The following is a 21,838-nucleotide window of genomic DNA, read 5'->3' on the forward strand; positions in this document are numbered from 1 at the left end:
CACCCCTCCTCCTCAAAGCATCCTCCCTGCTTCTTCCTCCTTCCAACTTTCACCTTCATCTCCCCAAACCTCCTGCCTTGCTCTTCCCCCTCCTCAAATAACACCTCACTGTGCCTCACCCAATCTCCATCAAACCTTTTGTCTGCCCCATTCTTCCCTTTCTCCAAGCTATTCTGAAATCTCTGACACACCTTCAACAGCTCTCCCTACCTCTTCCTCCTCTTCCACATCTTACCCTACCCCTCCCCCCCCCCTGTTCTGGACCCGATGCTCCCCCTTCCTCTTCATTAACGGTATGGACCTCAAACATCCGGGGCCTTCGCTCAAACTTGACTGACCTCTCCATACAGGTTGCTTCTGACAAACCAGTTGTGATCTGCTTAACAGAAACTTTCCTCCTTCATGATGTCTCTGATGCCTTGGTATCTCTCCCAGGTTACTCCCTCCTCCGGTATGATAGACCTGAGCCTCGTCCTGGAGGTGGGGTTGCTATCTTTATAAAAAACTCTCTTCCTCACTCGCCCTCCACTGCCCTCTCTCCACCTCACCCCCAGGAATACCTTTGGCTACGGCTTCCCCTTCGCTCCCACCTTTTGTTCATATGTGTGTTGTACCATCCACCAATCAGCGATGACTCCATCTACATCTCACTGTCTGATAATATGGACCAACTTCTATCTACCCATCCCAACTCTCTCTTCCTCATATGTGGTGATTTCAATTGTCACCATGCCAGTTGGCTGGGTGTGGGTACCTCTCTCACCAGCCATGGCTCTTCAGCAAAGGACTTCTGCGACTCACTGGGACTGACACAATCTGTCAATTTCCCGACCCGGATCTCAGTCAACGGAGCATCTTCTCTTCTGGATTTGGTTATGACAAACTTCCCTGAAAATGTCTGCTGCTCTTCTTCTGCTCCAATCGGCTCATCTGATCATGTGCTTGTCAAAGTGGACATCTCTCTGACCATTCTCAGAGAGCCTCCTCAGCGTCGACGAGTCTGGCATTTCACTCAGGCCAACTGGCACGGTCTTCAAGCAGCCATCAATCATCTGGACTGGTCTCCCATCTCTACCGCCTCTGACATCAACTCATCCTGGGAATTCTTTCAAAGTAAATTGCTCTCTCTCATGCACGGATTTATACCATCTCGTCTTCAGTTGTCATACCCTTCCTCCCGTCCATGGTACACGGAATCTTGTGGTGAGGCTGTTGCCCTGAAACAACTTGCTTTCGTCTCCTGGAAAGCAAATCCAACGGAAGGAAATCTCATTTCCTTTCACAAAGCCCGAAACAAGTGTGTGTCCACCCTCAGGAGAGCCAGGAAACAATATCTCACCATTCTCAAGACCGAACTCTCTTATCTGTCTCCCTCTTCCAAATCCTGGTGGCGTCTGGTCAAATCTGTTTCTGGTGTTTGTTCCCCCTCCATCCCCTCCCTCACCTCAAACGGCTTAACGGCTGACTCCGCACGTGAAAAAGCTGAATGCCTCAACTCTGTGTTTGCCTCTAAATCTTGTGTCCCAAACCCATCCCTCTCTGTACCCACCGTACCCAGTCGTACCCAGCTGCTCCTGGACTCTGTGTCCTTTCCTCCTGACAAGGTGGAAAAGTTTCTGTCAACCCTCGACTCTGATTCTGCAACTGGTCCTGACGGCATCAGCCCACGGGTCCTAAAATCATGTTCTTCTGCTCTTTCACTCCCTCTTTCTGTTCTCTTCACCCTCTCTTTTGCTCAAGGTCATCTGCCATCTGCTTGGAAATCAGCCAACATCACCGCTTTGCACAAAAAAGGTGCAAAAACAGATCCCAGCAACTACAGACCAATCAGCCTTCTCCCAATTATCAGCAAAGTCATGGAATCCATCATTGCTTCAGATATTAAATCTTTCCTCTTCTCCAATGGCTTGATCTCTGATCATCAATTTGGTTTCAGACCTGGTCACTCTACTCTGGACATGCTGCTTCTGCTTTCTCAACAATGGATGGAGGTCCTCAACGCCAAACAGGAAATTAGAGCTGTCTCCCTTGACATTGCACGTGCCTTCGATACGGTCTGGCACCCTGCTCTGCTCTCCAAACTCTCCTCCTTTGGTATCCATGGAAATCTCCACGCATGGCTGGCGGACTTCCTCTCTGGTCGTAGTCAACGTGTGGCCCTGAATGGGTTTCTCTCATCTCCTCTTCCTGTTCAGGCTGGAGTTCCCCAAGGTAGTGTTCTGGGCCCTGTGCTTTTTCTGGTCTTTATCAATGATCTCTCTGACTCTCTTGAAAATCCTCTCTATCTCTTTGCTGACGACTCTACTCTCTGTTGCTCCATTCCTCATCCCTCAGATCGGCAGTCTGCAGCCTCCTCACTCTCTGCAGACCTGGACAAAATCACAGACTGGTCAAACAAGTGGAACATGTCTTTCAATCCTGACAAATCTCACACTCTTACAATGTCTCTCTGAAAGGACCGACTGGACAACCCTCCCATCTACTTTCTCAACAATCCTCTCCAAGAAGTTCTGTCGCTCAAGCTTTTGGGTCTCACTATCTGCCATGATCTTTCTTGGGAAAACCACATTTCCAAGCTGGCCTCCAAAGCCAGTCGCCGACTGGGCATCCTCCGTCGTGCGAAGTCCTTCCTTGGCACACCTGAGCTCCTCACCACATACAAGGCTTTCATCCGCAGCTCAATGGAATACTGTTCCCCCCTCTGGGCTGGTGCTCCTGCCTCACACCTTGCTCGGCTTCACGCTGTTGAGGCCAAAGCTTTCAGAATCATTGGAATCTCCTGCGATGTAGTCAACGCCGAGGGCCTTTCACTCACTCACCGCAGGCAGGTTGGTGGTCTTTCTGTCTTCTACCGACTCCTCTCCGGCCTTGCTCCCCCAGCTCTCTCTGTGCTCTGTCCCCCCAATATTCCTTCAGGTCGCACAAGATCTGCCTGCAACCCTCTTATGGTTAAACTGCCAAAGTCTAGGCTCTCTGCTCACCTTCACTCTTTCATTCCCCTTTTCTCCCGCCTCTGGAACAAACTCCCCCACTCCCTTCAATCCCACTCCTCCCTCCAGGTCTTTAAAACAGCTGTTCACCACCATCTCTTATCTTCCCCCATCGAAAACCTTGATCTTTTCTACCCCCGGTAATTCACCCCAGAGTCCTTGCAGTGTTCATATGTTTTAATCCTCTCCCACCTCCCCCCAAGTCCTCCCGATGTCCCTGCTCTCAAATGTTGTGTTTGTGTCCTTCCCCTTCTTCCCCCTCTCTTTTGTGTCCTCCCCCCTCTCTCCCCATCTTGTCTGCCGCTCCCCTTGTTTTTTGTGTTTTGTGTGTCGGTTTTTCTTTTTGTGTGATTAATGTTTGCTCTTTCACGAGCCTCGATCTTGTATACAAAAAAAAAACAAACAAAAAAAAAAACATTCATCTCTCTTATTAATCTTGTAAAGTAATTCATTTTTGGTTCTAATTTAAAAGTTATATATATTTTTATATTTTTTATTATCATTAATTAAAATTAAATCACAGAAAATACATTGTTTATATGAACCCTCATTATTAAGCCCTATTCTATCACAAGCCGGACAATTCTCTAATTTATCATATGGAGAGTCTGGAAATTCTAAATATCCTTCAGAACTTATCATATTTATATGGTAAATTTTTACTTAAACTAAACGCAAGTTTATTCATTAATAAATACAATGTTTCAAAGCACAAAAGACAAATTTCAATCAATCTCTACTTCGGTGAAAGATATAGAAAAATATGTCAAAGATGTTAAATTGAACAAAGATAAATATGGAAATTTTTGGGTAAAACCAGTTATGGAAAATAACATGAGCCCCTCTATTTCATTTAAAGGAAGAGCTCTAACTATACCTGGAAAGACATCCATTAAAGTAAATCTAACAAAAGTTTCTCCTCTACTCCTGGCAATTTATTCAAAGCTTGAAAAAGTGATTGACCACGATACTTTGAAAAAGAATGATAAGACCATCAACAATACTCGTGGAGAAATTTGTATTTACTTTAATAATCCAAAGGGTGTAGATCTAAGTAAAATGAATGATGTTAATATTTCTGGTGAAATGTCATTTCGTTCTATGATAGTTAGAGATTATTTAAAGATAACTTGTTTATATGAACCCTCATTCTGAGTTCTGAGTTCTGAGTGAAATTCTGAATGAAAATGAAATTCTGAAATGAAATTCTGAGTGAAAAAAAAAAAAAAAAAAAAAAAAAACTTTTGATATTAAAAATGTAGAGATTGAATCCGTTAATGAAAGAAAGTATATTGGTATAGATGGAAAGGTTTTTTCTGCTAATTAAATATGAGTCATTACAGCAGTGAAGATTTTACTATTTCATTGAACTCGGACGATAGTGATGATAGTATTTCATTGAACTCGGACGATGGTGATGATAGTATTTCATTGAACACAGATGATAGTTATGATACTAATAGTTTGTGCTCAAATGATAGTTATGAGAGTAGCTTTATTGATGACTCTGAGTATGATTCTGAGTATTCATGTGATAGTTATGACTTCGATGATTCTGAGTGAAAAAGTGTTTTATTTTAAGCACAGCGATATATATAAAACGGAGCTGTAAAGCTCAAAAGTGTTTTTATTTTAAGCACAGTGATATATATAAAACACCACGTTTTCTCACGCTATAAATATGGTTTATTGTGATACTTGCGAGAAGGAAGTAAAATATTATAAACAACATATTCTCACCGCAAAACATACATACAACATTCTTAACAAACTTTCCCCTCTTCCACCTAAAACAAAACATTGTAAGGTCTGTAAAACAACCATCCTCAAGAAGGGGTTTAAAGCCCATCTTAAAACTAACAAACACTTGTCAAAATTGTTTACTATTAAAAACTCTGATGGTGCATTCAAAGGACATATTAAAATAAGAGTCTTTAACTTCAAACCACCTGAACCAGAGTCTATAGTTGATGCTGTAGAAATAGTTAAACCTGCTGTTCAAACGTTGATTGAAAAAACACTAAAAGAAATGAAACCACTTAAATTTTATATGGGAGTAAAATTAGAAATGACAAAGGACGAAGGAGTTATAGATACACCATACATGAGAACTGAGCCACACTTTATATCTTCATATCAAGATTTTAAAACATCAGGAGTCTATGATGAACTTATTAAACAAGAGCAAGATGTGGATAATTCAATCATAGGAAGTGGATTCAATATAGGAAAAATTATTTACATAGACATTCATATTCTTAAATCAGATCCTCTAAAAGCTTCTTCTTACATTGATTTACCCAGTGTTATCAAAAATAGAAAAGCAGTTATCAATATCAAAAATAAAGACAATAAATGTTTTCTCTGGTCTATTCTAGCACACTTACATCCTCCACATTTTCATGATGAAAGAGTATCTCATTATAAAAAAATATGAGAATACATTAAATACGAAAGATCTAAAGTTTCCGATGACTTTAAATGATATTCCTAAATTTGAAAAGTTGAATAATTTATCAGTTAATGTTTATGGTCTAACAGAAACAAACAACATTCAGGTTTTAAAGCTTTCTGACAATTGTAAACACTCATATTAATCTTCTATATTTTAATTCAGACGAAAATTCACATTATACATACATCAAAGATATTACAAAATTAATAAAACCACAAGTATGTAAAAGAACAAATAAAATATATATTTGTATGCGTTGTCTTAACTTCTTCCATACACAAGAAAGATTAGATAAACATTCAAATTATTGTGGTGAACATAAATCAACGGTAATCAACATGCCTAAAAAAGACTCAAAGATCACATTCAAAGATGAAAAGAAAACAATAAAACATCCATTTGTTATATATGCTGATTTTGAAAGTATTTTAGAAAAAATTGATACTGCTTCTCCAGATCCAAAAGAATCATACACAAATAAATATCAAAAACATACTCCTTGTGGTTTTTGTTATTATATCAAATCATCCGTTGGTGATAAATATAACAAGTTAGAGATGTATAGAGGCTCAAATACCCCAGAGGAGTTTGTGAAACGACTAGAAAAAGACTGTGTTCGATTAACCAAGATAATGAGAGAAACCAATAAACCAATGTCCTTAACAAGTAAAGAAAAAAGGGAATTTAGAAAAAACAATGTCTGTCGTATTTGTGAGGAGAAAATTGGTAAAGGTCTAAAGGTTAGAGACCATTGTCATCTCACTGGTAAATATAGAGGTCCGGCTCATCAAAGTTGTAATATTAATTATCAACTCCCCTCTTTCATTCCTGTCTTTCTTCATAACAACGCTCATTATGATACACATCTATTTATCAAGGAACTCTCAAAGACTTCTGGAAGTATCTCAGCAAATCCAAACACGGATCAGAAATACATTTCATTCACAAAAACAATTCACACATCTCCTATTACTCATATCAGATTTCTTGATACATTTAAATTCATGGCAAGTCCATTGGCTAACTTGGTTCAAAATCTAAAAGAGTTTCCATGTCTTTCAGAGTATTTTTTAGATAAAGATTTTCTAACACAAAAGGGAATTTACCCCTATGACTATATGGACTCATTTGAGAGATTCAATGAAACACAACTTCCTTTAAAAGAAAATTTCTATAACAAATTAAATAATAGTCATATATCTGATAAAGATTATGTACACGCACAAAATGTTTGGAAAAAATATAACATTAAGAATCTTGGTGAGTATCACGATTTGTACCTCAAAACTGATGTGCTTTTGTTGGCTGATGTGTTTGAGGCTTTCAGAACAATCTGTCATTCTGGATATGGATTGGATCCTGCTCACTATTACACTGCTCCTGGATTGGCTTGGAGCGCGATGTTAAAAATGACAAAACAAGCTTTGGATTTGATAACCGATGTTGATATGCTTTTGATGATTGAAAAGGCAAAGAGAGGAGGAATTTCACAAGTCTGTTCAAAGAGATATGCTAAAGCAAATAACAAGTACATTCCAAATTATAATCCATCGGTAGAGAGCTCCTACTTGATGTATTATGATGCGAACAACCTGTATGGCTGGGCAATGTCTCAGCCTCTTCCTTATGGAAAACTTAGATGGGTAAAGGAAAAAGATTACAAAAAGGTTTTACAAGATGTATGTATCTCTACACAAAAAGAATTGAATGATTCAAAGGTTGGTTATTATTTTGAGGTCGATTTAAAATATCCAGAGGAACTTCATAACCTACACAAAGATCTCCCATTTGCTTGTGAAAAGGAAAGTCCAAAGAAGGAGTGGTTAAGTGATTATCAACAATCATTTAATATAGGTGAATCAACAGAAAAATTACTTACTACATTATATAACAAGAAAAATTATGTTCTACACCAAAGAAATTTGCGACAATATTTATCAAAAGGTCTAAGAGTAGAGAAGATCCATAGGGTTCTAAAGTTCAATCAAAGTCATTGGTTGAAGGGGTACATTGATTTTAATACACAAAGAAGAACAGAGTCAAAAACAGATTTTGAGAAAGACTTTTATAAATTGATGAATAATGCGGTCTTTGGTAAGACCATGGAAAATGTGAGAAAAAGACAAAATATCAGACTATCAACATCTTGGAAACAAGCATCAAAATTAATTAATAGACCGAGTTTTACTAGAGCTGAGGTCTTTACTGAGAACTTTTGTGCGATCCATTTGATTAAAGAGAGTATTAAAATGGACAAACCTATTTATATTGGAACATCAATTCTTGATTTATCAAAGTCATTAATGTATGATTACTTTTATAATAACTTGAGGAAGAAATATCAAAATGATGTTCATCTACTTTATATGGATACAGATAGTTTTATTTTGCAAATTAATACTGATGATGTTTATTCAGACATGAAAAAGGACATTAATATATATGACACTAGTAATTACAGTCCAGAGAGTGAGTTGTTCTCTTCTAAAAATAAAAAGGTGATTGGAAAGTTTAAGGATGAATTAGGAGGAAATGTCATGAGTGAATTTGTGGGATTGAGGTCTAAGGCTTATGCTTATAAATACATTGTGAATAACGTTGAAAAAACTGATAAGAAGTTAAAAGGCATAAAGAAAAATGTCATTAAAGAAACAATAAACTTTAAGGATTATTATAACTGTTTAACAACAAAGAAAGAAGAGTTTAGAAAGATTAATGGAATAAGAAGTTATAAACATAAATTATATTCAGAAGAGGTGAATAAGAAAGCATTGGGGGCTTTTGATGATAAGAGGTTTATTTTAGAAAATGGAATTGATAGTCTCCCTTATGGTTATATAAGTATATAAGTGATAAGTTAAAAAGGGGGGTTAGGGATTTTAACGGGCTACCGCCGCCTTTTTACAATTATATAAATGATAGAACCAAGTACCAACCAGACTAAAGAGTGGAGGTGTAATCAACCTTAGTATATAAATGGTAAACATAACGAATGTGAAAAATATCAAATAGGTATAATTGAAAAGACAACTGGTAAAAAAATTTACAAAACAAATAAGAGAATTAATTTAAATACCGGTGAATTGGGTAAAAAAGATGGAAATATTTTTGAGTGGACGGAAAACTTTGATGGTTGCCAGGAAAATATATACTTTAATTTAAAAATGGTATGTGGCACTGTAGGCACTCAAACAAGAACATTGAGGGAGGTTTACCATTTTATCTTAGCTCAGTTAAAATATCTTAATAAAGAACCAAACTCAAACATCTTTTTTGTTAATATATTAGATGGTGAAGAGAGTGGCAAGAGAATTAAATTATTTCCCACGCATAAACAAATATTTGTAGGATCGATGTTTGAGTGGGTCAAAGATGATTCACCAGATGATATTAAGAGTAAAAGGTTAAAAGGTCCATAAGGTCAGAAGGATCACAGGTTCACACAGAAGGACCATTGTTTAAGTGGTCTAATGAATAAGGATAACATGTCAAAAGGTTAGAAGGTTCGTAAAGAACAGGGTGAGAGAAATAGAGGTGTTTAGGGGCAATGAGGGAGGGGAAAAATTAACATGTAAGTCAATGGGAAAAATGAGAGTGTCCCAGAAGCAACATATATACACTACTCACTACCAACACACAACTCGGAATTATTTCTTTATATACATTTGAGCATGTCCACTACCAACACACAACTCGGAATTATTTATTGATATACATTTCACCATATTCACTACCAACACACAACTCGGAATTATTTCTTTATATACATTTGAGCATGTCCACTACCAAGACACAACTCGGAATTATTTCTTTATATACATTTGAGCATGTCCACTACCAACACACAACTTGGAATTATTTCTTTATATACATTTGAGCATGTCCACTACCAAGACACAACTCGGAATTATTTCTTTATATACATTTCACCATATTCACGACCAACACACAACTCGGAATTATTTCTTTATATACATTTGAGCATGTCCACTACCAACACACAACTCGGAATTATTTCTTTATATACATTTGAGCATGTCCACTACCAACACACAACTAACTGGGAATTACTCATTGCTGTATAATTACACATTTTACGATCACTGCTACCTACATACCTCTCGCTTGTGAAGTAGGTGTACCCTTCTGGATTTGTGTCTGTTGGCATAGATTGTTGTCCTCTTTTGTCGATGTTTGGTCATGTCCGTGTGTTTATTGCTGAGTTTTCCCGTATACCCGTTGTGGTGATTTTAAACCCAGCCGCTTTGTTTTGGTTTGTATTGTCCTGCTTGCAAGTTTGAGTGTTTCCTTCCCTCCTTGCTCTCTCTCACCTTTACCTCTTTGTTCATTATTCTTCTTCTTCTTTTTGGTTCCTTGCAGTACATCAAGGTGGCACCGAACCAGGCGGCGGTCGCTTACGGAACGTTTGTGCCCATGTGCCGAGATTGTGGAACAAAAGAACTAGAACAGGCTGTGGGCATCGTGGGTGCAATTATCATGCCACACAATATATACCTGCACTCCGCACTCGTGCAGGTAGTACTGAATAACCACCTCTACACTACCACCTAAACCACAAGGTCACATCTGGGTAACTCGCAACCACCTGTCTTTATATGATAACCTTTCCTTTGTCTGCAGTCCCGTAAGGTGGACCGAACTCGGCGGGAAGCGATGAGTGAGGCCATTCTTTACAACATCATCGAGTGTGTCCTGGTGCTGGCGGTCTCCTTCGTCATCAATCTATTTATTATCTCTGTGTTTGCGGCATCTTTCTACCGGCACACCAATGAGCAAGTGGTGAGTTCATGAAATAAACCCCATGTGTCTATATTTACCCCCCGCTCCGCTGGTACCAAACTCCTGACCCCCCCCCCCCCCCATGCGGACCAAATTCAGATCCTGGGGGGACAGGACCTTCTCCATCGCTGCTCCCACCCTCTGGAACTCACTACCTCACACCATCAGAGACTCCTCCTCACTCACCACATTCAAAACATCACTCAAGACCCAACTGTTCAACACTGCATTCAACATTTAACCCACAGCATCTAACCCCTGACTATCTCCTCTCCTTCTCCCTCCTTTGTGCTTTGAATATTTCCCAATTGATTCTTGTTTTTTTGCAATTGTTTTTATGTTTTGCTATGCATTATGTTTTGCACTCTGTCAAAGCGTCTTTGGGCTCCCTGAAAAGCGCTATATAAAATAAATGCATTATTATTATTACTTCTATGACGTATTATGTAGTATCTCATTATGACGTACAATATACTGGTTTCCAATGCGTGGCGCTATACAATACATAATCACAGAGAGAGAATTGGGGTCTTCCCCCCAACCCTGAACCCCCCTGGGCAATGACTATTTTTACCCCATGTTCCTCCCTCCCCCCCAAATTCCATCCCCACAGTAAAACCACAACTTTTCAACTTATTCCATTCAAGACTATCAGTGAGTTTTTCTTTAAACTACAAATACATAATTCGTAAAAGAACAAACTGCATACAGTACAGTATATATATATAATTCGAGAAATGTTTGTTTGTGCGTTTGTTTTTGTGAGTTTATTTGTTTGTGAGTTTGTTTGTTTGTGAATTTGTTTGTTTGTGTATTTGTTTGTTTGTGTATTGTTTGTCTGTTTGTTTGTTTATGGTTTTGTTTATGAGTTTGTTTACGTGTTTGTTTGTTTATGAGTTTGTTTGCGAGAGTGTTTGTTTGTGAATTGTTTGTGTATAGTTTGTGAGTTCATGAGTTTGTTTGTTTGTATTTGTTTGTTTATGAGTTTGTTTGTGAGTTTTTTGATTGTGTGGTTGTTTATGAGTTTGTTTGTGAGTTTTTTGTTTGTGTGTTTGTTTGTGAATTTGTTTGTTTTTGTATTTGTTTGTTTGTGTATTGTTTGTCTGTTTGTTTGTTTATGGTTTTGTTTATGAGTTTGTTTACGTGTTTGTTTGTTTATGAGTTTGTTTACATGTTTGTTTGTTTATGAGTTTGTTTGCGAGATTGTTTGTTTGTGAATTTTTGTGTATAGTTTGTGAGTTTATGAGTTTGTTTGTTTGTATTTGTTTGTTTATGAATTTGTTTGTGTGTTTGTTTATGAGTTTGTTTGTGAGTTTTTTGTTTGTGTGTTTGTTTATGAGTTTGTTTGTGAGTTTTTTGTTTGTGTGTTTGTTTGCAAGTTTGTTTGTTTGTGTTTTTGTTTATGAGTTTGTCTGTGTGTTTCTTTGTTTATGAGTTTATTTGTGTGTTTTTCTTTGAGTTTGTTTGCGTATTTGTTTGTTTATGAATTTGTTTGTGAGTTTGTTTGTTTGTGTTTGTTTGTTTATGTTTGTTTGTTTAGGAATTTTTGGTTTGTGTGTTTGTTTGCATATTTTTGTTTATGAGTTTATTTGTGTTTTTTGTTGATGAGTTTGTTTGAGAGTTTGTTTGTGTGTTTATTTGTTTATGAGTTTGTTTGTTTGTGTGTTTGTTTATGAGTTTGTTTGTTTGTGTGTGAGCTTGTTTGTGGATTGTTTGTGGGTTTGTTTGTTGATTGTTTGTGTGTTTTTGTGTTTGTTTATGTGTTCAACTCCTATGCTCTCCTGAACCGCTGGAGGGAATGACTTGAAAACTGGTGGTTGTACTTGTGGTGTGCATGGGAATGATTTAGGGGGTAAACGCCTGGAGTGGGGGGCGGGGGCGGGAGGAGAGGTGGGGTGGTGTTATGTGATGAGGGAAGGAACCCAATTCTCTCTCTGTAAATGTGTGTCATATTGAGCCGCCTAGTGGGAGCGTGAATCTTGGACATGACCTCGGCCCATGTTGGTATCCCCAGGTGGCCTGACTCTATCTCTCCTTTTTGTACATAATTCCTGAAAACCCTGGAAAGGGCTTGCTCATGGGAGCCCTGAGGCCTGATGTCTGCTATGTGACATCTACAAAATTTAGTACATATCTACACAATGCGTCCACATCGCAAGACCACGCTCAATATTGGGTGCCCTGAGGGCCACATAACACCACTCATATGCGACCATCTACAAATCATAAAAGTGGGGAAATTATCCCGTCCATACGGATGGATTCTTTGCTAATATAGATAATAAAATATAGAAACAAGCAAACGAAGACACAATGTCACCACCAATGGTCAGCTCTTATATGCGTCTGGTCATACAGCTCTCATAAGTCATAACCAAAGTCATAAGGAAGCAAGAAGAAACATTAAAATAATAATAATTTGTATATTGAGGAGGAAATAGAAACACAGAACAAGAGAAAAGTAGGAACAAAAACCGGAAACGCAAGGCAGCAAAACAAGAGCACTCAGAGTTGAACTAGTCGTGAAAGTTTGGGAGTCGTGAACCACAAGTAGTGTAGCAGCATAGCAAACCTGTTGTGCATTTTGTGATACAAGCACCAAATTTGGTACACTAGTAGACTATCATATTATGAAAAGATCTGGATATTGGGCCATCTCAGATTCAGAGATTTGATTTTTGCAAGATTTCGATTCGATTGGGATCGAAGAGAACACCTTCTTCGTCTTCTGTACAGTGAAGTTGCCAGCCCTGAATTCTCTGGCTACATCTGGGTGCTTCATTGGGAGTGCAACCGTGTCCCTCAGGTGAACAGGGACCCACCTGGCATAGTGTGTGTGGTCTAAGGCATGGAACCATGGGACCAGTTCCGTCAGGGCATCAAGGTACGTCGTGAATGAAGCCTGCCGCAGAGAACGCACGTAGACCAGTACCAACATCTCTAGTTCCAGCACAGTTGCCCAGTACTGAAAGTTGGGAATGTCTTCTCCTCTCTGGTGACACCAGTCTTCGAACTCAGGCAGGTCTTCTGCATCATCAGCATATGTCATACAGTGGCGTTCATACGCACGGTGTTGCAGGATGTGCAGTGCCGCTGCAGTGATTTGATGAGCTCTTCTTGTGCGGGTGACGTGGGCAGTTCGTAGGAAGGAGTCGGCCGTCCCTGGCGTTGCAATCTCAGCTTGCAAAATCTGCAAATCTTGCAAAAATCAAATCTCTGAATCTGAGATGGCCTAATATCCAGATCTTTTCATAATATGATAGTCTACTAGTGTGCCAAATTTGGTGCTTGTATCACAAAATGCACAATTCTTTTGAATATTTGGCTAAGCCGCCCCACTAAAGGGATAGGGAACTAACAACGACGTTGGATGATTAATATGATGGAGAAACAGGAAGATCACGTGCTCAAAACACAATCTCCATCGGAAGGTCATTTCCAAAGGGAAACAAAATGCTGTTTAGTTCATTTGAATTGGTAATTTTGCTCAAGTTTGATGATTAATCATTGGAGATGTTACAGTAATGTCGAAACGTTATTGTGCATTCTTCATGGTTTTATTTTTAAAGGGTGTGGGCTCATGGTGGAGCTGCAAGACAAGTTATGTACACACATGCAGACAAACACATAAGACAACACCAGTCTTCAGACAAACATCCGCTGAGCTTAGTAGGGTTTGGGGGGTGTATGCAGGGCCGGTGCAACCACGAGGGCCTAGGTAAACTTGGTCACCTGGAGTGCAAAATTTGGTGAAGGTGGCAAAAAGTGAATGAACTTTCATGGTGTGTAGGGGCACCTAATAGCTTTGCACTTGCCCTGGATGTAGGGAGAGTGACATCACTTCAAAGAGCATTCTGGGTACAGTAACGCCAGCTTTATGTCCTCAATTTCTCCGCACTCAGTTGGAATCTTGACTCCTTTTTTGACCGCACTCAAAATTAAGTTGGAATTTCGTCCTCCCCGTGACTGCCGGCCTATGATTGCCGACCTATGGTTGCCGACCTATGGTTGCGGGGCCTATGATTGCCGACCTATGGTTATCGGCCTATGGTTGCCGACCTATGGTTGCCGACCTAAGGTTGACGGCCTATGGTTGCCGGCCTATGGTTGCCGATCTATGGTTGCAGGCCTATGGTTGCCGACCTATGGTTAACGGCCTATGGTTGCCGGCCTATGGTTGCCGGCCTATAGTTGCCGACCTATGGTTGCCGGCCAATGTTTGCCGGCCTATGATTGCCGGCCTATGGTTTCCGGCCTATGGTTGCCGACCTATGATTGCCGGCCTATGGTTGCCGACCTATGGTTGCCGGCATATGGTTGCCGGCATATGGTTGCCGGCATATGGTTACCGACCTATGGTTGCCGACCTATGGTTGTCGGCCTATGGTTTCTGGCCTATGGTTTCTGGCCTATGGTTGCCGGCCTATGGTTTCCGGCCTATGGTTGCCGACCTATGGTTCCTAACATTGTGCTGGTAGACCATTGTGCTGGTAAAGAAAAACGGACCTACCAAAAGGTCATGGAGATGGTGTGTTCAATGACCACGTGGGGATTTTCAGAGCCCCAGATCCTCACATTGTGCCAGTTGACCTTCCCCAAGACGTGAAAGCAAGCTTCATCTGTGAACATGACCTTGTTCAGGTAATCTTCATCATCGCCTATTTAACTGAGCATTTCCAAGGCAAACACCTTGCATTTGGGTCTGTCATTTGATTTGAGTTCCTGCAGAATCTGCACCTTATAGACATAAAGCTTCAGTTGTTTATGAAAAATCCTGTGTACAGTGGTGGTTGCTAGTCCCAGTTCTCCGGATGTGTGTCGGATTGATTTTCTAGGACTTTGTTGAAATGATTCACGAACTTGTTCAACATCTGCTGCACTTGTGTTTGGTCGACCGGTACTTTTCTGTTTCTGACAAATTACAGTCTCCTTAAACCTCTTGTACCACTCTCTGATACTAGTCCGTGATGGCGGATTCCTTCCATACCCTGTATGGAAAGTACGCTGAACTCGCGTGTCGGATCTCGTCTCGATGAACCATTTGACGCACTGAGCTTTTTTCTATGGAGTCGCCATTTTCTTTTACATTAAACCAACAGACCTGAAAATAAAGAAAATTTTGAGTTTCTGTATCATGTAGAACTAATGGTATCGTTGTATCAATTGCGGTACTAAATATATAAACAACCAAAGATGTCCAGGTCTTTTTGGAACACCCTGTACTAAAACATGGTAAAAGATAAAGTTGCACCTGTCGGTGTGGTCTTCATTTTAATCTTGAAGGAATGGATGCTCTCATCAACTTATCGATCCCTCACTGATCATTATGCTGGGTTTCCTTTCGTTACAGCGAGAGATATGTTTGAACAGCAGCAGCCCTTTCACTCATTTCTTCCCCGACAACAACAACACTTTTGAAGCAAACATCCAAAATGGGGTGGGTTTGCATTCCCAAAGTAATCCATTACTCACCTTACAGTTCCCATTGATTGATGATCATGATGTTGTTCATTCGTCATTCACTCATGCAGGGCTACATGCTGGGATGTCTCCTGGGCCCCAGTGCATTGTACATATGGGCTGTGGGTGTCTGGGCAGCTGGACAGAGTTCCACCATGACAGGCACTTACGCGGGACAGTTCGTAATGGAGGTGAGAGCCAACCTGAAGCACAACACAGCCATGATTTACATGGTCCTCGGCACTTGTATATCCTTTTGGAGTGGGGGATGGCCATAATATAAGATGGCGGATTTAAAGGAGCTCCCTTGGGTTTGGACTCCTGGTGTTCTCTTCTGATCCATCTGGCTTACGATGTCGCAAACTCGGGTTCAAACCCCCAAATACCATACATGTCTGTCAATTGTCTCTTAATATCCTTGTAGTTCATGTAAAAGTACACTGATGTCTGCTAATTTCCTTGTCCTGCCTGTAGTATATGGACAAGTTCCTCCATGAGCCTATATTAGAACAGTGAATAATTACGTCTTCTTCTTCTTTTCTGAGCCTCAATCCCAACAGTTAGGGGTCAGCCACATGGATCCGCCATCTTCTTACCTCTCTGTCTCCCGCATCCTCTTCTATCAGTCAAACGCTCTTCAAATCTCTTTCCACGACCTCTCTCCACCTTCATCTCCTTCTCCCTCTAATCGTCTCATTCCGAGCTTTCCCGATTAGTTCGACTTCATCCTCCTTCGTTTGTCCTTCTCAAAATAAGGACCAGTGCTGCAAATTGTAAGTTAGTTATCTCGCTTTCGATGGCATTTTAGGTGTTAGATAAATGTAAGATTAACTTCAGGTGTGATGTTATTGCCATGAAATAGCATTTTGTATTCAGCAGCATGTTCGGTCCGCAGTTATGTCAACCCAAAACAAAATGTCTCCATCTAGATTCTAGAGGCTCTTTGGGAGTGAAATTGAAATCTTGAACTTCCACTCGTTAATGTTACCAGATTGAACAACCACCTTCAAGTTCCACTCCTAAATCTATGATGCGAAGGCCTACCTTGACCTATTACGATGGATTACGAAGTTTTCAAGTGAATCCACACATTCTTATCCAGATTTCATGAATGAACAATCAACAGAAGGAAAATTAGACAATGGAAATTCTTTTTTACAAAGTTAAATAGCGTAACAAATTACACCTGTTATATTTTTTACTAGTGGAAGGCCATGGTAAAATACCATGATAGAAAAAGGAATAAAATGAATCATTTTATGCTTGTGTTGGTTAAAAGAGCTCAAAAGTGCGAAGTTTCGTGAGGAATATCTTGAATTGGTATTTTGTAAGTACCTGGCACGAAAAGGAAATAAACGACTAAAAGGAGTTAAACAACTTATTGATTTATTAAAAACATCCAAATCCAGATTCTAAAGGTTGCCCTACCTGTACTTTATATGTGTGAAGATGCAATCTCTTGTGTACAACTTTGTATATTATAATCTTCCCATAGGTTTGGAGTAATTTGAAGCAACCTTTACTTTTTTTCTCTCCAAGGAACATTTCTATGTTTCAGGGGTGGGCGGGGGAGGGGGATGGGGCAGAGGGGGCAGATGGCATTAGCTTATTTATATATACATAGAAGGGACCCCTGCAGAACATCTGCACGATGGAAAATTTGACTTCAAGGCCTCAACTCAAGTCCTCCAACTACGCCGTCCAATCCCAAGTCCTCAACCTCCCTCTTCCATCCCTAAGTCTTCCACCTCCCCTTCCAAATCCCAAAATCCTCCACCTCTGCCACCGACCTCCAACCCCAAGTCCTCAACCTCCCCCTCCCAACCTGAGGTCCTCAACCTCCCCTTCACAAACTCCAAGTCCTCAACCTCCTGTCCCAACCCCAACTTTCAACATTGGCCTCCCAACCCGAAGGCTTCAATCCCCTCCCCTACCCCCTCACAAACCCCAGGTCCTCAACCTCTACCTTCCAACCCAAGCTCCTCAACCTTCCCCTCCAAAATCCCAAGTCCTCAACCTCCCAAACCATGTCATAAACCTTCCCCTCACAAACCCTGTCATAAACCTCCCCCTCACAAACCCTGTCATCAACCTCCACCTCCCAACCTCCCCTCACAAACCCGAATTCCACAACCTCGGCCTCCCAACCCTAAGGCTTTAATCCCTCCACGCCCTCCCCAACCACAGCTCCTCAAACCTCTCTCCACCACAACTCCTATTTGCATAGTTTTGATAGAATGTCATCAACATATGGGACAATAATAGATTCCGTTCTCCGATATATTCAGGGTATGTATCTTTGTGAAATAACTGTCGAAAATAATTACCCGTATTTATCAATGACCTGTCCGACTCTCTGGAAAATCCTCTCTATCTCCTTGCTGATGACTCCACTATCTGCCGCTCCATTCCTCATCCCTCAGATCGGCAGTCTGCAGCCTCCTTACTCTCAGCAGACCTGGACAAAATCACAGACTGGTCAAACATGTGGAACATGTCTTTCAATCCTGACAAATCTCACACTCTTACGACGTCTCTCCGAAAAGACCGACTGGACAACCCTCCCATCCACTTTCTGAATAATTCTCTCCAAGAAGTTCTGTCACTCAAGCTTTTAGGTCTCACTATCTGCCATGATCTTTCCTGGGAAAACCACATTTCCAAGCTGGCCTTCAAAGCCAGTGGCCGACTGGGCATCCTCCGTCGTGCGAGGTCCTTCCTTGGCACACCTGAGCTCGTCACCACATACAAGGCTTTCATCCACAGCTAAATGGAATACTGCTCTCCCCTCTGGGCTGGTGCTCCTGCCTCACACCTAGCTCGTCTTCACGCTGTTGAAACCAAAGCGTTCAGAATCATTGGAATCTCCCGCGATGAAGCTAACTCCAAGGGCCTCTCACTTAATCACCGCAGGCAGATAGGTGGTCTTTCTGTCTTCTACCAACTCCACTCCGGCCTTTCCTCCCCCCCCCCCCCCCCCAGCTCTCTCTGGGCTCTGTCCCCCAAATATTCCTGCAGGATGCATAAGATCTGCCAGCAACCCTCTCTGGTGAAACTGCAAAAATCAAGACTCTCTGCTCACCTTCACTCTTTCATTCCTATTTTCTCCCGCCTCTGGAACAAACTCCCTCACTCTCTTCAATCCCACGCCTCCCTCCAGGTCGTTAAAACAGCTGTTCACCAACATCTTTTATCTTCCCCCATCCAAAACCTTGATCTTTTCTACCCCCGCTAATACACCCCAAATTCACATCTTTCAATCTCTGACTTAATTCCTGAAATTCCTTGCAGTGTCAATTTGTTTTGTGCTGTGTACCCCTTTCCTCCCCCTCCCCTTCCTCCCCCCTCCCCCCAGCCCTCTCCCTTCCACACATCTCCCGATGTCCCTGTTCTCTACTGCTGTGCTTGTGTGCTTCCCTCTCTCTCTCTCTCTCCCCATCTTGTCTCCCCCTCCCTTTATTGTTTTATGTGTCCGTTTATGTGTTTTGTGTTTTATGTGCTAATATGAGTTTGATGTGCCAGCTCTTACACGAGCATCGATCTTGTATACAAAAAAAAACAAAAAAAATTCTGTGTCCTTTGTCCTCCCTCCCCGTTTACTTATTAAATATGTACATGAAGTCACTTGGCCTGTGAATGATTTGAGTTAATCTGATTGCAAACAGCTTTAGTTATTAATTGCCCCTTGAAGGACATATTAGGTTCAGGACGATTAGCATCCACATGGAAAGCACCCCGTGTCCAACACGGTGACCGCTCGGGCCTGAACTGCCATTTGGATGGTAGGTGTGAGGGAGTACCAGCACATCGCATAGCCGGCTCAGAATTTCCACTGAAGGAGTGCCTACCTCGACGATGTGCTTTATACACATCGTCAAAAGTAAATAATGACGGAGGTTTTCTTTCACAATGTCGAGAGATTCCCAGAATTACTTGGACAAAGACGCTTGTAATGACGCGTTTTCTGCTGTGGTTCCTGGTCAGGTTTTTGAAGAGAATATAGTAGAAGACTCATTGCATATGAAACATGCTCATTGCCGATGAGCACATATAGTGTGCATAAATTTCAATTGCACTTAACAGAGGCTTGAGGCATGAGGCCTATACCTTCACAAGGCCCGTGCGGCCTATCGGCTCGAACCTATCGATATTTGATGATCCCTTTTGCAATCTTTTTGGTAGTTTTAGACTGAAGAGAAAACCTGGAGTGAGGGTATGGCAAATGTGAATATGACAGCTCCGAAGATGTCCTTAGCTTTGCATAACACCAACATGGCAGTCGTATGATGTCATTTTATCGGTGGAACTGAATGTTACGCACAAATGGACAAACCAGTGTATTATTATATCGATAAATGTATGGAAAAGCATCAAATTCCAAAATCATCATCTTTCATAACAGTAAAAATGGCACGGCAAATTTCTTAATAGATTTTTTTTTAAAGCAGGAGCAATTGACGCAGCAGTCTGTTGCCTTATACACCACCCGGGTTCAATTTTTGTTTGTCTGATTGAAAAAAATTAGAAATTTTCGTCGATTTGGTTTATTTGAAGCAACATTTCCCTGATTTTTTTTCTCTCTCCTTAGAGTATTTCCGTTTTTCAGGGTGGGACAGACAGACAAATACACAGTGTGTTTGGGTGTGTATCATTGATTGTTATCTCCAAATGCGGGCTTTCGACAGGTAGAACGAAGTCCCCCCAGATCTCGAAGTATCCACCTATGTTTTGCTGAGGGATCAAGGTTTATGGACCAAATTTTGAAGTATTCTTGTTTTCAAAGTTTCGTCCCAATGGCTTTTTTTCAGGATCATCATTGCGCCCCACTTTGTAGTGGTATGCCCAGGGATGGTTTTTAAGATCTCCATAAGGTTCTTCTTTGTCACTCCCATTGGTATCACTGGTATAATTTCCACGATCCTCAGCTTCCAATATCTTTTGACTTCATTTTTGAGATTCATTTTTGAGACATGGTGTGTGTGTGTCTCCAGGGATTTGTACATCTGAGCTGGCCACGGATTGTTCGTGTGGTCGTGACCAGACTTATTGCGATCGCGCCTACACTTGTGGTGGCCATATACCGGGATGTCCAAGACATCACAGGCCTCAATGACTTCCTCAATGTGTTGCAAAGCATCCAGGTAGCTCATTCCCCATTAACTATCATGTCATAGTTGTTCCATAAATCCAGTCATGGTTATAAAATCATTATTTAAGGAAATTGGCATCTGTTAGAGCCGTCTGCATTTTATTATTGAGCAATTACATGTCTCCACTCTACAGGCCTGAAGACACGAGTCAGACATTTGGACTCGACACATCATCGGGTTGAATTTTATTTTATGATTTATGAAGTGACTTGAGACTCAGGAGGCCGATGACTCGATATGACCTGGTAAATTGACCGCTGGACTTCAATCTTTAAACCTGCAAATTGATTGAGTCATTTTCGAGTAGTTAGAAGTTTAATGGTCATGTTCCAAAAAAGGGTATTTAAGTAATGGGAAACTGGAGCCATGCAACTGCGTCACAAATAGGCCTCTGCATTGTCCCTACCAATGACAACGGGTAGATGCCCTCGTTGACTATCCTAAAATAAACAAGGTTGATTTAAATCCCTTTGGCCGTTTTCAAGTATCACATTTTTAAGAGACATGACAGGTTTCACATTGATCGGTGAAGCAGTTTCGAAGAAGGTTTTTTTTTCCTAAATATCGGTTTTCAAGCTAATATGGCTGCCAAACCATGTGACATATGACATCAAAAATGTACACTCTGCATATTTATGGTAGGGGATCACTTTTGTGAAGTTTTGTGTTGATTGGATAAGGTTAGTTTTTTTTTTAAATCAAAGATGACTGCCAAACCACATGACCTACGACGTCATAATTTTCAAACTAAATGCAGCAATGGTGTTAAATGGCATTTGAAAGTTTCGCATCGATCGGTTAAGCGGTTCCTGAGATATAATTATTTAATATTTTCCTTCAATCCAATATGGCTGCCACACCATGTGACTGATGACATTTTCGTGATCAACTTTTAATTGCCATGCCTAGTCGATGACACACCTAAAGTTTTGAGACAATCGCTTTGGTGGTTTGGGAGATGTTTTTTTAAGGTTTTCGGTTAA

The 21,838-nt window shown here is 40.7% G+C and overlaps 1 protein-coding gene across 1 annotated transcript in view; it reads left to right on the top strand.

Moving 5' to 3' along the window:
* The window catches only part of LOC137428875 (natural resistance-associated macrophage protein 2), a 141,605-nt gene that overhangs the window by 75,324 nt on the left and 44,443 nt on the right, over window positions 1–21,838 (top strand). The window contains exons 8-12 of the mRNA XM_078780748.1: window positions 9,826–9,981; window positions 10,087–10,245; window positions 15,596–15,682; window positions 15,777–15,896; window positions 20,697–20,846. Coding sequence (XP_078636874.1) covers window positions 9,826–9,981; window positions 10,087–10,245; window positions 15,596–15,682; window positions 15,777–15,896; window positions 20,697–20,846 — 672 coding nt within the window. The remainder of the gene's footprint in view (window positions 1–9,825; window positions 9,982–10,086; window positions 10,246–15,595; window positions 15,683–15,776; window positions 15,897–20,696; window positions 20,847–21,838) is intronic.

This window comes from Myxine glutinosa, chromosome 6 (genome assembly GCF_964187855.1).
Source record: "Myxine glutinosa chromosome 6, kmMyxGlut1.1, whole genome shotgun sequence".
Lineage (NCBI taxonomy): Eukaryota > Metazoa > Chordata > Myxini > Myxiniformes > Myxinidae > Myxine > Myxine glutinosa.